Source organism: Sardina pilchardus, chromosome 18, assembly GCF_963854185.1.
Source record: "Sardina pilchardus chromosome 18, fSarPil1.1, whole genome shotgun sequence".
NCBI classification, from domain to species: domain Eukaryota; kingdom Metazoa; phylum Chordata; class Actinopteri; order Clupeiformes; family Clupeidae; genus Sardina; species Sardina pilchardus.
The window spans coordinates 19,140,334-19,155,897 of NC_085011.1; the positions used below are offsets into that span (position 1 = coordinate 19,140,334).

General features: G+C 45.0%; 1 protein-coding gene across 1 annotated transcript in view; it reads right to left on the reverse strand.

The window, feature by feature from the left end:
* The window catches only part of kcnq5a (potassium voltage-gated channel, KQT-like subfamily, member 5a), a 146,942-nt gene extending 139,991 nt beyond the window's left edge, over positions 1-6,951 (reverse strand). Inside the window, exon 1 of the mRNA XM_062519922.1 lies at positions 5,998-6,951. Within this exon, the coding sequence (XP_062375906.1) occupies positions 5,998-6,368 (371 nt within the window). The 5' untranslated portion in view covers positions 6,369-6,951. The remainder of the gene's footprint in view (positions 1-5,997) is intronic.
* Between the last annotated feature and the right edge of the window lie 8,613 nt (positions 6,952-15,564).

A 15,564-nucleotide genomic window follows, 5' to 3' on the forward strand; every position in this document is an offset into this window, starting at 1 on the left:
CACACACACCCGCACACGCACACACACCCAACATGGCTCATCAACCGCTGGATTGCCGTGTGCTCTGTGCTTTAGGACACCGAGTGGCATGTTCCCATTCAGCAGTGGCTCAGCGTCTGCGGGTGTGAGGGGGAGGACGCGTTCTCATTCTGCGCTGGTGCTTTTGTCTGCGCCAGGCCGCCGTTGCCGCAGCAGCCAGAGCTATCCAGGGGACATGGCCACGGCGGAAGCAAATCTATTTTCCATGCTCTACTTCCTGAAGGCAGGTTCTGTGTTTACGCCATGCCAGCCTGTGACGTCTCAAGATAATGCGCTGGTTCCTTTTTATTATTATTTCCTGAGATCGTTTACGGGAAGAGGGGAGCAAGGTGGCGAGAAGTGTGCGCGTCGCCAGAGCGCGAAACAACCCTCCTCCTGCCCCCACGAGGGGGAGGGGGGGGGGGGGGGGGGGCACACACACATCCGCCCTGGTTCTCCTCCGCCGGGCATCGGCCTGGCAGGCTTGGCACGGATGAAAGGTGCCAGGGGTGCCTCGGGTCAGCGCAGCTGGCACCTGGGATACGTCTGGTGTCAGGAGCCTGGGCATCGTCACGGCAGCATCCCCTTTGATAATGCCGGCTCCCCAGAGCCCCTGTGCCAACGCCGCGACTCACACCCGTCCCCAGTGCCCCCTGTGCCATTCATACGTCTGGCACCACTGGAGCACTGACAACCTGTTTATGCATGGCCCCTGCTCGCTCTTTCTCTCTCTCTTTCTTTCTTTCCCTTTTTGCTCTTTCTCCAGATCTGTGATCTGTTCGAGCGCGTCCATCCGTTTGTACGCTGCTCTCTCTCTCTTTTTTTTTTATTTCCACTGATCCAGGGCCAGAGCTTTGGGTTTTCCATACGGCTCTTAAGCGACGACAATAACAGCCTGGGTCTTTTTTACAGCCGGCGGAGCGCGGCCTGTTATGACAGCAGGCGCAAGAAAGTGCATAAAGAGTCACATGACTCCAAAAGGACCCGAGTTGGAAGAGGGGGGGGGGGGGCAGCAGCGAAGATCGAGGCCGCTGACATAGAAACAAAACAAATTACTCCGACTACTTAACTGCGTAAGTGAATCACGTATTATTGCCATACGGTCATGCACTTTTGCCCACTGTATTTGTGTTAGCCTTGATGGGGTAAACACTATAGTACATCCCGCAGAGTGTTGATCTACCAGATGCATTCGTGTAAACAAACTAGCCCTTCAGTCCTACTGGATAATGCATTCAACTGCGCAAAAAGGATTTGATGTGTCATTCTTCAGCAGTTAGTCTTCCTCTCGACAGGCTGTGTCTTGACGCTGTGTCTTGACGAGGTGTGGGTTCGGGAGAAACAGGTGTGGTGCAACCTGACGCGGACGAGACAGGGAAACCCGGGTTGTGATAGCTCAGCACATTCAGTTACACCAAAGACAGGGAATTAGGAAATAGGATCGTTATGCCACACTAATGTGATAAAGTATCACTATTTGGCAGGCTCTGTGTGTGTGTGTGTGTGTGTGTGTGTGTGTGTGTGTGTGTGTGTGTGTGTGTGTGTGTGTGTGTGTGTGTGTGTGTGTGTGTGTGTGTGTGTGTGTGTGTATGTGTGTGTGAGAGAGAGAGACAGAGAGAGAGTACAGTATGTATTAACACATATATTTGTGAAAGAGGGATATAGAGAATGTGTGTGTGTATATGCATACGTGTGTGTGTGTGTGTGTGTGTGTGTGTGTGTGTGTGTGTGTGAGAAAGAGAGAAAGAGAGCATGTGCTCCTGTAAATTAGCATGACATTTAACCATCTCTTTTTATTCCAGCTATACTTATCCACCAGTCTGAACTGGTCAGGGTTAAATCTGGACCTGACTCTCTTTAAGTCACATAGGAGCCTACAGAAGCTACTCTGTCATCACCCACCCCTACCCCCACCCCCACCCACACCTCCACCCACACCCACACCCCCACCCCCACCTCCACCCACACCCAAGCCCCGACGGCTTGGCTAGCCCTCCACTCCGCCTGGTACACCTCCACTACCTGCCAGTGAACAAAAGCAGGCTTTATCCTCACCTGTGAGAGAAGGGGAGTCAAACACAACTCACCGGAAAAGAGCACAGGGGTATCTAGTTACCATCCTTCACAGAGTCAGTCCCAGGGCACGGGACAAATTGCCGTCAATAGCTGTGAATGAAGCCAGTTTGGGTCTGAGAGGGGGATATTCAGCTCGTTCAGCCATGAAAGCTCTGCACTGGCCAGCGTTTCAGGAGAGAGAGAGGAACTCGGTGAACTTTGCTTGGGTGGATTTTTACGTCCATTACAGCGGACGGACGGACACTCAAGAACTTTCTGCGGTGGACCCCGACTCCAAAAAGTGCACGCTCGACTCTGACGCCGTGGCCTGGTATATTAGACAAAACCTCAGCAGTCCCTGGAAAAGCTCAGAGTTCACGTTCTGGAGGAGCCATTTCATTTTTTTTGCTCAATTCAGAACATTTTTATGGAAGTTCTCATGTTTTGTGTGACTGGAGTTTGGGCAGCCTTCAGTAGTGACTTCTGGATTTCAAAAATATGAAAAAAGTTTTTCTCTCCAGTGGTAACTTTCAATACTTTTTTTTAACTGTATGCTATGGTATACATTACGGTTAGAACACGCATTTTTCCTGCAAAAAGCCTATGCACATGCACACATAATACACACACACACACACACACACACACACACACACACACAAATACACACACACACACACACACACATAAATACACACACACACACACACACACACACACACACACACACACACACACACACACACACACAGTATTGTCATACAGACATGAATAAACCTGTCAACAGTGCAACTATTCCTCAACCCCAATTCTTCCTGCGTAGACACAATGTCGGACATCTGAGCAAAGACGAAAAAAAAAAACGAAGCCATTGAAAACAGACACTGGATATGTCATGGCGTACTTTGCTTTGCTGCCTCTCATTCATGCTCTTTAAGCGCCTGGTAGTTCAGAGCTGGCCACATCTAAGTGCACCGGGGGGGTTTAGACTGGGGGTTTTAACCTTGGGAGAAATGTGCTGGACAGCGGTCTAGCATGGGCCGATGAATAAGCGGGCTGAGATGCACTGTGAAAACATTTGCTGGTGTAAGCGCGCCCTGGTGAGTTATTGAAATGGCCATTGAAAAATCCATTCAATTTAAAATGGAGCCACTGGCCCAGATTGAAAGTCAATCGGACCAAAGAATAATACACTGCAGACGCAGACACACATACAGTACACACACACACACACACACACACACACACACACACACACACACACACACCAACACATACACACGGGCTAAAAATAGTTCCTCCAACACTTTTAAAACCATACCTTACCCATGCGTATGCATTAGAAATAATTCCATTTTATAGTATGGAAAAACAATCACATAAAAAAGTAAAATATGGATCATGCCTATTGCTTCCAAATCCCCTCCAGTAAAAGAGAAATATTTATTTGAGTAATGACAGCGAAATATATCTCATCCATATTTATTGCTTATTTTTAATTTGGGTAAATATTCCAAACTATCTGCCTGGATGCTGTCCATGCATGTGAGCTCATTTCTCTGGACTGTGGATAAAAAAATGAACATTACCACATCAACATCACAACGCGCACACATACACACACACACACACACGCGCACACACACACACACACACACACACACACACACAACCATGACCACGCGCATACACACACACACACACACACACACACACACACACACACACACACACACACACACTGTCCAGAACCGTATTGATGAAAGCCTAATATATGAACGTGGCATCATTCTCTTAGTGACACTAACACACACTCACACTCATAATGAATTGGCCCTTACGCAATGGGAGCACTGCTTTCCAAAATGTTATGTGGGATAAAATAAAGTGGGACTATAAAGATTTACTGTGGGAGGCGCGGGCATTGACGGGACAGTGACAGCATGGCGAGGCCGTTTATCCTGTCCACTCCACATCTGTTTACTGTTACCGTCCTTCCGGTGCGGCGAGTTTAACACAGCGCGGCTTCCTCTGAAGCACTGACATGATCCCATCCCCTCCACCTGAGCATGCAATGGTCTACACACACACACACACACAGCAGACACACAGCACACACACACACACACACACACACACACACACACACACACACACACATACAGACAAACAGACACACACAGACAGACAGACAGACAGACAGACAGACAGACGCATGCACGCACACACACACGCACACACACACACACACACACACACACAGACAGACACTCATTTTATAATGAGTTCTGTTACCAGGCGTATTATCGTTTTTGCAGGGATTTTGTAGAGACGGTCTAGAGGTTGGAGAAATGAAATAGGTATGCTTTCAAATCAATTAAAGCTTAACAAGAATGTGTGGTTATTTGAGCTTTTCTGACTTCAACACAGAGATTCACTGTATGTATTATGGCCGGAATTCCGTGGGTGATCCAAGCCTAACGTTGCCTGTGCTTGGTGAGGACTGCCCCAGAGCACCAGGGGACTTGTGGACAGATTCAGAGGGGTGACATCCGCAGGACATCTGGCTGACTCCAGGTCAGACCTCCTGGGGCCGCGGTAACCCCCAGCCTGCCTCCATGGAGACCAGAGAGAGGTCCCTATCTAGAACCAAGTCCAAAATGGACGTGTTTTGTCAAATCAGCAGGCAGGGTCCTCTTTCCAGGTTTAAAACAATTTAAGGCTGGAAATGGTGTTTCTCCACTGCATATCCATACTGTTACATCTATAGCCATCATGCTTCCCAGACCAATACATGTGTCTTTGAAGCGCAAGAGCACCCATGCAACTCATGTGGACAACTCGTCATCAAGCTAAAAGGTAAACTATCAATGACCAAGGCAAAATGCAGCCATAAAACCCATCGGGTCTGTCCTGCTGGAGTACTACAATTTGGCATCGTGACATTTTCAAGTGGTTTTTGTTGATGCCATTTGCATGTGGGTGGAAGTGGGACGTCAGTTGTGTCCCTTTGAGTGGTGTGGGAGCCTGTGGTCAGTGCAGATGTAACGGCTTAACCCCAGCGACCTGGGCCGTCCAGTCTGAACAAATAAAACATCAACATCCTGCTTTGCAACCCCTTCGCAGCGCCTCAATCTTACCCGTTCTGACAGCAACACTTCCTCCCTCACACAAAGCTTACGCTCCGGACTGATGCCCCAGATATAGCACTTGGGGCCCCTACATGTGCCTGAGGAAACTTCGTGTTTGTTTTTACAAAATGTAAGTTATACTTGCGTGATGTGTGTTATTATAAACCAAAACAGGCAAAGTGTCGAGGATCCCGCTGCGCAGTAATTAGCAAGAGTGGAAAAAACAGGCGACAAGTTTTCAAATAGCGAGACTGCACGGAGATGATGAGTAAACTGGAGTGTTGGAGAATATAAAACAGAAAAAGTGCGCCCCAACAGAGATCATGGCGCACAAATATGCCGGAGATTTTCATTCTGTATGCGCTTCGGTCAACAATATTGTAATGAAGGCAATCAGATATACAGTATTTGCATGAAATGTGAAGTAATTATATCATATTCATTTTTGCACATAAGCATTTCGAGCAACAATTAAAAAAGGAAATTAAAATCGCGTTCAATTACCAAGGTTTTATACAAATAATTAATATATTCGAAGTCACAAATACTATATATATAACTACACCTTAGCCTCTTCATTCTTTTTTATGGAGAAGACCGAATACATTGTGTGATACTTGGAATTAATATTCTAAAAGGCTTTTAAAAGTCGGAGGAACACGAGATGGATCAAGGCGAACACAAAAAGGAGTCGATTACACAATGCTGAAGCAACAGGTGCACTGCCCTACTAAGAGCAACAAGCTGAAGATTCCTATAATTGCGATGCTTTGGATTAAGAAAAAGTACTTACACAAAAGCATGGTAGACGAAAGCCCAAGCTCTTGGTCTCTCCAGGACGTTGTAGAGGTAGTTCTGGAGCTTGCGGTAGCGGGCATTCCTACGGCCGCTCTGTGCGCTGTATGTAAGCGGCTTTCCGAGGAGACTCAGACGGGCGCCCTGCTTCCTCCTCTGGCACTCCGCGCCTCCTGCACCTGTCGTCCCCGGCGAAGAACCGCCACCTCCTGCCGACAACAGACCGTCGCCCGTCCGCACCGCGTTGTTCATTGCACTCTGGCCGGACTCCACATCTTTCAGTCCGTATTCCTGAGCTCGACGGCCTGGAGATGTCTTCATCCAGAGCCCTGTGCTGCCGCCCTCATCTCCGCTGTGATTGCGGGGCATAGCATCACCAGCAAGGGCTGGGAATGCGCTCCGGGTTCCAGGACCATGCACATATACAAGGGGGGTTTACAAGATGCGCTGGTGGGAAGGGGGAACTCCTGTTCAAAGCAAACACTGTGCGGCCTTGAGAAGGTATTTTGAAAACGGATTTGATACTTTGCTATATTTTACTTTTCGTCATAGGCTCAGTATTCTCAGTCATGCGCGGTGTCGAACGGCTGCTTCGTTAAAATAATCGTCATTTGGTGAGCAGGATTGAAAGAGTTCCGATGGCTGTTAGTCTGCTAGTGGAGCTGCGAGATTGGGGTTATGAAGGAGTGTGTCACCATCTCGGGGGTAGACATTTGGCAAGGGGAGGGCATCACCCCACATTAACGTAGGTCTCTTCCTTTCCCGCCCTCTTGCTCTCTCTTTCTCTTAACTGAAATGTGTCAAAACAAGCGTGAATCGCGCTGTTGCAAGCTCCAATAACTGTGTTACTTCAAATGTGTACATCCCACAAGTTAGGCACTAGCTGTACCGGTTGTCCGTTGTGCGTAATTGGTGATTATAATGTCTCTGCGCTCCAGATCACCCGCCTCGACCACAGCCGCTGATTCCAATGGCAAAGCCCGGTCAGTGCTTTGAGGTTTCCCGTTTGAGTTTCTCTGAAACCAGAGTAAGGTTATGGAGAAACTTTTTTCATTTTGCTGATGATCCGTATACACATACCGTAGCACAGACATTGATAAGTGTCGCTACGTGTTTGGTTCACAACTCTGCCTCTCGTCGCGAAGGAATCATGACGAAATAGCAGACTACATTACTTTAATTTCAGACAAACTTATCTTGGTTTCACATTTAGCCACGTTCGTTTATTTTCTCTGGCAATTCACCTGATAGGCCTATATTTAATCGATAATAACACATTTAAAGACACTACGACTTGAGAGGCTATAATAAATATCTGTCCATTTTGTACTCACTCGACAGGCAGTAAGCCAAAATATTCTTGGAAAATAATTAAAAGAAGGCTACAAAACGATACTTCTTAATTCTGATCGTATTCCTTTTATTTCGAGGCTTCTCTTTTCTCTGAACACATCGCCATTTCCCATCTCGCGTTTCAGCTGTTATTGCAAGTTAGTCTCTCTCTCTCTCTCTCTCTCTCTCTTACTACTACTCATTTTGGAGGCAAGGAGCCGATGTCAAACAAACCACGTGGTTATTCTTGAAACAGAATCGACTCACAACCAACACAGAGTTGTGTTAGAGCAGCCAGACATTGACAGCAAAGCTAAATATGATAGGCAATCCTTGAATTCGCGTTGTCTAATGAAGGGCTCATCAGGAAACCGTGACAAAAACTTCCGCCGTGGAAATGATGCAGATTTTATGAACTGAGATCGTCTTGCAATCTTTGATCTAGGAGACGAAACTGAAGGAAACATGAACATAACTAACGTTAGAATGATTAAACGCCACATGCCTGTTTTGTGTCTGCCTATCTATCTAGTTTTATGCATTACAGCCGCGCATTCTAAATTTTTATTTGGTGTTATGGATGAACTCAGAACTGAAAGTACCGTGACGTGTCTTGTCGAGGCAGCTGTCCTCTCCCTTCAGCCGAGACACAAAAAATGCGAAGCACGGAGAGGTAAGTGGGGCTAGCTATGCCCTCATGTTTTCTAGGCGCCCCAAATTTTGGATTTGCAGTGCCTTCTGGTAGCCTAACTGTTCTGTGATCTGAGCGTATCGTAAGCAATGCAATAACAAAACCTTGTTAATTATGAAAAGCAGCTAGGAAAGGAAAGGAAAATTCTATAATCAACAATAATTGTATTTCAATCTATGTGGCCAAATGGCAGAAATAGTTACAGTTTAAGGTGCGTCCTACGTGCACGTGAAAGTGAGCAAAATAAAATACTTTATATTATACAATTATGTAACTGTTACATTTGACTATTTTAATCTAGTTGTAATATGACGGGGTTTTATTGTGGGTCAGAACAACTAGGCCTACTGAATGTAACCCATATTATTGTAGAGTTTCCAACACGTAAGCTCAATAATTGTAGATGGTCCATAACTGAGAGCCGATTAAACTCACGTTTTCCACGTGGTGGCCAATATGAGAAACAACATCACTGAACATCTTAACTGAGTGAAATAATTAGTTTAACAGATACACGCTTAATTCACGTTTAGGTCCACCAATCCAACCAAGTGCGGCGTCTAGTGCAGGTGCAGGTTTTGGGCACACTTGCGCAGCTCACTGTATGCTGTAGCGGAAGAGAATCCAGTTTAGGGGTGTCCTTGATTCTGTACTATCAAAGCTAAAAATAGATTCAGGGACTACACCATCTGGCCCACAGAATAATGACAACTGTGGCATCATACAGACAAGCACTGTGAATGAGACATGTCTGTGACCGAGTGAAACAATTAATAACTTATTTTGGACAAGCCTTGTCTGTTTCTAACGCGTATTAGCACCACGTGAACTTCTCAAATCGAGCCTGGTCGTCTGTTTTCGATAGACTTACTAGCTGCTAGACTTACTTTAATGCAACTCAAATTTTAAGACGACCGTGCTTTGACGTCATCAGGCCTATATGTTGTAGTGTGCGGGTGCGGTAGACAGATGGAGAGAGTGGTGTGTGTGTGTGTGTGTGTGTGTGTGGTGGGGGAGAGAGAGTTCTCTCAAGCTTCGGCTGATGATGAGCTTCAGCAGAACTAATTTGTCCAAAACTGAAGCTCTGGCCTCAGCTCGCAACCATGTGATATTAAACAGCTGGTCTTCTTCTATCCCATTGCCACTCTCACACTTGTTAAGTGTCACTGCAATCAGGGGCCTGGGTTGCGATCTGTCTGTGCAGAATAGAGTTTTTAAACTGCCCTCTAGTGGTATCTTACAGACAGTGCAAATAGCCTAATTGATAGACGTTGAAGGCCTATTTGGGAGTAGAATTACGCAGGAGAGTAGGGGTGCATTACACGTTTAGAACGTTTTACATTTAAGCACATAAACGTAGACGTATTTATAATCACTTTCTTTGTATATGCTTGTCACTTTGGTTTGCTGTAGTGAAAGGGAATTTGAGTTGTAGTTTAGTATACAGAAATTATTCAGTTGAAAGATTTTAAACAGACAAACAATTGAATAAATCTTACAATTCTATTAGGAAGAAAGCTTGCTAATGTAAAAGCATATTTCTCAATGCAGAGTTGTTGTTACAGTGTAGTTATATCATTAACTGTCACACTTAACAGTATAGTGTTTTAGAGTTGACTGAGAGTCTCTTATAACCCATGACCCTGACCCTGACCCAAACTTAACAGTTCACGTAAAGTTGTCAATATGCCTCCAGTGACTCTCAGCAGCTCTGGAATAGTACAGACTGTGCTCGCTAGATACAGTCTATTGTCATGAAGGCTAAGAACCAAAGAAACGTACGCTCAGTGTCCCCTGCGAGAAAAAAAAGGCTTAGCTGGGTTTCAGAGCATTCGGCTGCTCATCTGTGGAGTCCATCAACCTGAAACCCATTTCTCCAGAATGCAGGTATGGCACAGCACCGAAGGGTAGTAAGAGCCCAGACATAGTATTCTTTCTTACTGCTGCCACCCCCCCTCTAAACACACACACACACACACACACACACACACACACACACACAACCAGGCACACTCTCACACTTAGACACACACAGACACACACATGCTCAGACAAATACACACACGCGCGCGCGCGCACACATACACACACACACACACACACACACACACACACACACACACACACAGACACGTAAAATTCCTGAGGAGATTATATGGCCATCGGGATCAAGGCTGAGGAAGATGAATAATGTGCCTAAAAGTATTAGGGATACATTCATTTGAGGGATGGAGCTCCAGATCAGCCATGCTTTTTAGCATATTTGCACGAATGGACATAAATCAAGACCCTCTTTCTTTTCTTTTTTTTAAGAAAGAAAGAAAGAAATGAATGAAGACTAGAAATGTTTTCACTGCCTCTGTATTGGTCTGTAAAGTGATCCTTTTTAGCCTTTCTGTTGTCAACTCTTCAGTCCCTCACACAAAGCAAACTTTTGTTATCTTGCACTTACAACTACGCAACACTCTGTAAAAGTATTGATGTGTCAATGCAAAATACTCCAACACCTTTGAATTTTGAGGAGGTGCAGGGTGGAGGTTCGAGGTTCGAGGTGTAATGTGTAGGTTTATTTCCTATTCTCTCACAGAGTAGGGAAGCAGTAAGTCTCCCACTAACAAAAACAAACTTACAGTAAATAAATGGTAAACTCAGATTCCATCTTCTCAGCCCTGACCAAAATGAATGAGTGTCGTAAAACACTGTTCAGTGACGCTTCCCCACTCCGAGCTCAGGGTTTCTCAACAAAGGGGAACATACTACTGTAGCAACATCCATGGCCAAAGGGGTCTATGAGCTCCTTGGTAGGGAGTCAGTCAATCCAGGCGAAGAACCACACATCGTCATCGACCTGCTGGCCTCCATCAGGTAGGTAATTTCTCTGTCCACCACACATGCCGGGTCTATTGCGCGCACAGTTCAGCTTGGCCAACCGTCCCTTCTGCCATCTGGGGCCGTTAACCCAAACCAGTTGCCTGCCCTGCACGGCGGTCGTCATGTGCCCTCCTCCGACGGATTTCAGTTTGGATGGCCTACTGGCAGGCAAAGCCATGAGCCAGTCGCTGGGCTTATTATTAGCATTGCACTCTATGGAGTTCTGGATAGCACTGACTGCAGCATGTCAAGAGAACCATTGGAAGCTGCAGGGTTCCAGTCTCTCTGGTCTTGTTCCACACATAGGGCGAGCTGGGTGGTGAAGGTGTGATTGGACAAGTCCATCACTCTGTGGGTGGAGAGGAGTTAGTCCGGGTCACGGGCGTTTAATCGCAGTTTCTCAAATATATACAGTATATAAAGAAACGGCAAAAGTTGTTCGGAAGTATATTTTTTGCAATAATTTAGGGGAGTAAATGAGTGGCCCCACCTATGGGATAGACAGACTTGTAGTAGGCTATAATTAATTGTTACTGTAATCCATCCAGCCATCTACTGTAGATGGATCCATCACTCCACCTAGTGCTTCTTCAGCATCCCAGCACGTAGAGCCCATCACTCATCGCCCACAGGCCCCTTCCAGTGAGTCCAGTGACAGTCACATCCTCCCAGGTTATTACGGCTCTTTCTGCTGCTCTGCAGTCCAGGTCATGTGGGAATCTGGTAGGATGGCTCTGCACTCGATTACTGTAGGTTCCTCCTCAGGCTTAGCCTGCAGCCCAGGCTGACCAAGACCCCCTCTGCGCTCCCATGATGCCCACAGAATGTGATGACTCATTGCCTCAGCAATTGTCTCAGGCCGGCTCGGGCTATTCTCATGATAGCTAAGTCCAGGTGGTGCAGAGCACGCTCTGAATCATTGCCATGGATTAGCCAATCATCAAGGTACACTCGGCACAGAGAAAACAGAAGGAGCATTTGCAGGTTGTTAGCCACCATGCTAGTGAGTTTAACACACAAGCTAGCCTGATCACTGTCAATAAAGGTCTTTATGGCTAGGCTAGGGCTGCAGAGCATGTGTGATTCGTCCTATTAAAAATCACCTTTAAAATCAATGTAGCCTAACTTGTAATTGTTTCAGTTTACAAAATTGATTCATGCCCTTAACAACCTGAAAAAACGATTTCCTGTAAAATAGTTATTAAAGGAACATGTCAAGTTTTGGGGCAATTAGACAACACAAGTTAGCCTACAGTATTTATTAGCTTAGCATAATTAATTGGAAGTGGTTTACACAAGTTAGTCCATAGCTAGCCTATAGCCTAGCTAAAAAGAAAGCTTTTGGCCAAATAATACAGCTTATCTGTAACAATGAGTGTTGGTTGGAACAAACCTGTCCTGAGAGTATCAGCAGGAAGATCAAATCTGGAGAACCAAAGTATCTACCGAAGATACAGACTTTTCCTAAAACACCTAAAGCAGTTCATCTTCCACATATTTCTGTGGCCTCTGTGTCATTCCCCGTCATCTGCCTGGCCATTTACTGTATTATCCAAACTGACCATGGTGCCCCTGTGTAGCCTATCTCATAAATCTCCTGTGAGTCCGCACTGCATTATCTATTCACGCATTGTAATTCAAAGGCCTCACTGAGTTTGCCATTTGATATACAGTAGCCTACTTGTTTTCACTGAATGCCAGTGTTGCCGAGGTGTTGGTGTCATGCAGATCATTCATAGATGTCTCGGTTTTTGCGTATTAGTTCCACAGGATGGCAAACTATGTTGTTTGCAGGTCTGGTAGCCTACTGTCTGGATTCCTTCGTTTATCTAGTCACTTCTCAACGGCATCTTCCTTCCCCTCTGTTCTCTCTCATTCTGCATTCTTGTCGTATATCTACTTGACATTGCTCATCTTCTCTGCAGTGGGTACATGGAAGGCCCTCTGCCACTCATGATTACAGCCAGGAGAAAAGAAAAGAATCATGGGAACCCAGGGCCTTGTGTGGTTCTATTTACACACTCCTCTTCCTGTCGTTTATAATTAATTATTTCCTGATACATTTTTATTCAGGGACTAATGTGACATTTCCCCCCATATACAGTACTTTACTTTTTGAACCTGTGTTCTGTGTTTTAATGTGAAAAGATGCTGATGGGCTGGAAATCTTTATCCTGCATCAGCAGATTATATATGAGCCAGAACCATGCAGTGAATTATTCCTCTAATAATCAAAATGATGACTCCAAGTTAAATAACCTACTTGTACCTTCCAGGTTTAAAGGAACACTTCACCGTTTTTTCATATTAAACTGCGTTATTCCGTTAACTAAGACGAGTTGATAGATAACCTCTCATGTTTCAATGCGTGCACTCACTGGCTCCGGCACGCGGCACTACTTTGATAGCACTTAGCTAGCCCAGTTCATTCATTAGGATCCAAACAAAGATGAATTTAGACATTAAAAAACTATTAGTAGTCACACAACCAAGTATGGTGAGACAAAATAAAACGTGGTGCATTTCTAAGCGGGTAAGAGGGATAACTACGTTGTGTGGCGGAATATCACTTGGGAGCACTTCGACTCGGCGTAGTAATATCATCACTCTTGCACTTTCAGTTTCAACTTGAAAAGAGACAAGTTTTAAATGGGAAAATTACCAGAAATCTTTTAAGTGTGATGCTAGTAGGAGAGATGCTAATGGTCTAAACTGATTCAATGATCTGTGCTAGGCTGGAGCTAAAAGTTGTATCGCCAGACTGACAAAACGGCTGGAAGAACAGGAGAAATATCAATTATTTTGGTCGAGGGGAGCTGGAAAATGAGCTTAATTCAGTACAAAGTAGCACTGACTGTTTTTAAAGCTTTAAATGGTTTAGCACCTGTGTATGTTGTGGACATGTTATCTCCATACACTCCAAAGCGATCCTTAAAGGTAGGGTATGGAATTAGCTTTTTTGGTCATTTTTGCAAAATCACTTGAAATCCTATTCCTAACCCACTTATAGCCACTGAGTTGGAAGCACTGAAATGGAAATTAAACACGTCAATCATCTGCGGAACGGGCAGGGCTCGAAAAACTCCAGCCAATAGTATTCTAAACCCCATACCATCATTTCACAGCTCATTTGTCAATCTAACGGTCTTCCTCTTCCTCCTCCCCCTCCCCCCCGCACGCGCGACCCGTTCGTGCACATAGCACGAAAGCTGTTGACCACGAGTCAGTGCTGAAACGAAACTAACTAGGCCTGCTACACGTCCCATAATGTTCCCCTCAAGTTGTATGTGTCACTTCATTTCTATACATACTAAGGCAGCGGATACCTACGGAAACTCAATCACCCACGCAATAAATAAGCTATATGTAGCAAAAATTACATTTTACCGTGACTCGAAGAGTGTTGTAAACAAGAAATCGAAACTTAACCGCTGGAGCTACAGTGGAATAGGCGAACCAACGGGCCAGCACTAAACTCGGATATTTCAGAAGATAAACGCCCTGGTAAGAACCAAACCAGATTCTGTTCAAATATACACACATATGGCTACTGAAAGATGTAAGGTATATCAAATGTTATTTTGGTGTAGGCTATTAAAATGCATCGTTGTTTTAGAATTTCCGAACGAAAGGGCTGGTAGATAAGGTGCTTTTACCATAATGTAGGCTATAAAATCATCTACCTTGTCTGATTTGTGGAACTATTACCTACAACCCTTTGGAGGTGAAGAATGTAATTGGGGAAGTTGATGTGGGCGATTGTATGGAGACTAGAGCTCATAGACGCCAGGCTGGCATTTCATTTAGCCTGGCTCGCTCTCCCGCATAATTTTCGTTGGTGCATGAATGTGCGCCCATGGAGGGCGGGACTTGAGGTTGTATGTATTCAAAATCTGCCGGCCGTTTTGCGAATTCCGTACCCAACCTTTAAGGTCTGCCTCACAGTCTCTGCTTAGTACACCACGATCACGTCTGACACAGAAAGGAGACCGTGCTTTTAGTGTGTTTGCTCCAAGGCTATGGAACAGCTTGCCCAATGGGCTAAAAACCATAGCTTCTGTGACTGGTTTTAAATCAGCGCTTAAAACACATTTTTTCCGTATTGCATTTGATAGCTGCTGACCTTGCATGTGTTCCAGGGTATCTTTCTCCTTGTATTGTAGCTGTATCTGTATCTGTATCTGTCTCTGTTCTTTGTCTTTGTCCTTTTGTCCCCCTATTTATTTTTTTGTATATTGTTTTTAATTTATTTTTTCCATATGCTGATTGTGAAGCACTTTGGTTTTAAATGTGCTATACAAATACATTTTACTTACTTCTCATTAAAGAGTCACTGCACCCTAAAATATGTTTTTTGAGCTGTTGATTGATTGAAAATAATAATAAGTGGTGAACTGTACTATTACCAGGGTTAATATTGACAAAAATCGTGTTTCTCGACAAAAGTAACATTTCGTCTGATTTTTTATTGGAGATATTGCTCTCCGCGCATACTACAGGTTGAAACATGCCATGGCATGTTGGTCCAAAATGCTATTGGAATGCTGACGAAGTCCTGTACTTCTCGTCCAACACTACGTCACCGGGTCGTTACAAATTAGGATTGAAATGCCCCAACACCTGCTGCCCTGATTTGCCTACCTTTGATAAGCCATGTCTGCTAGCCTAGAA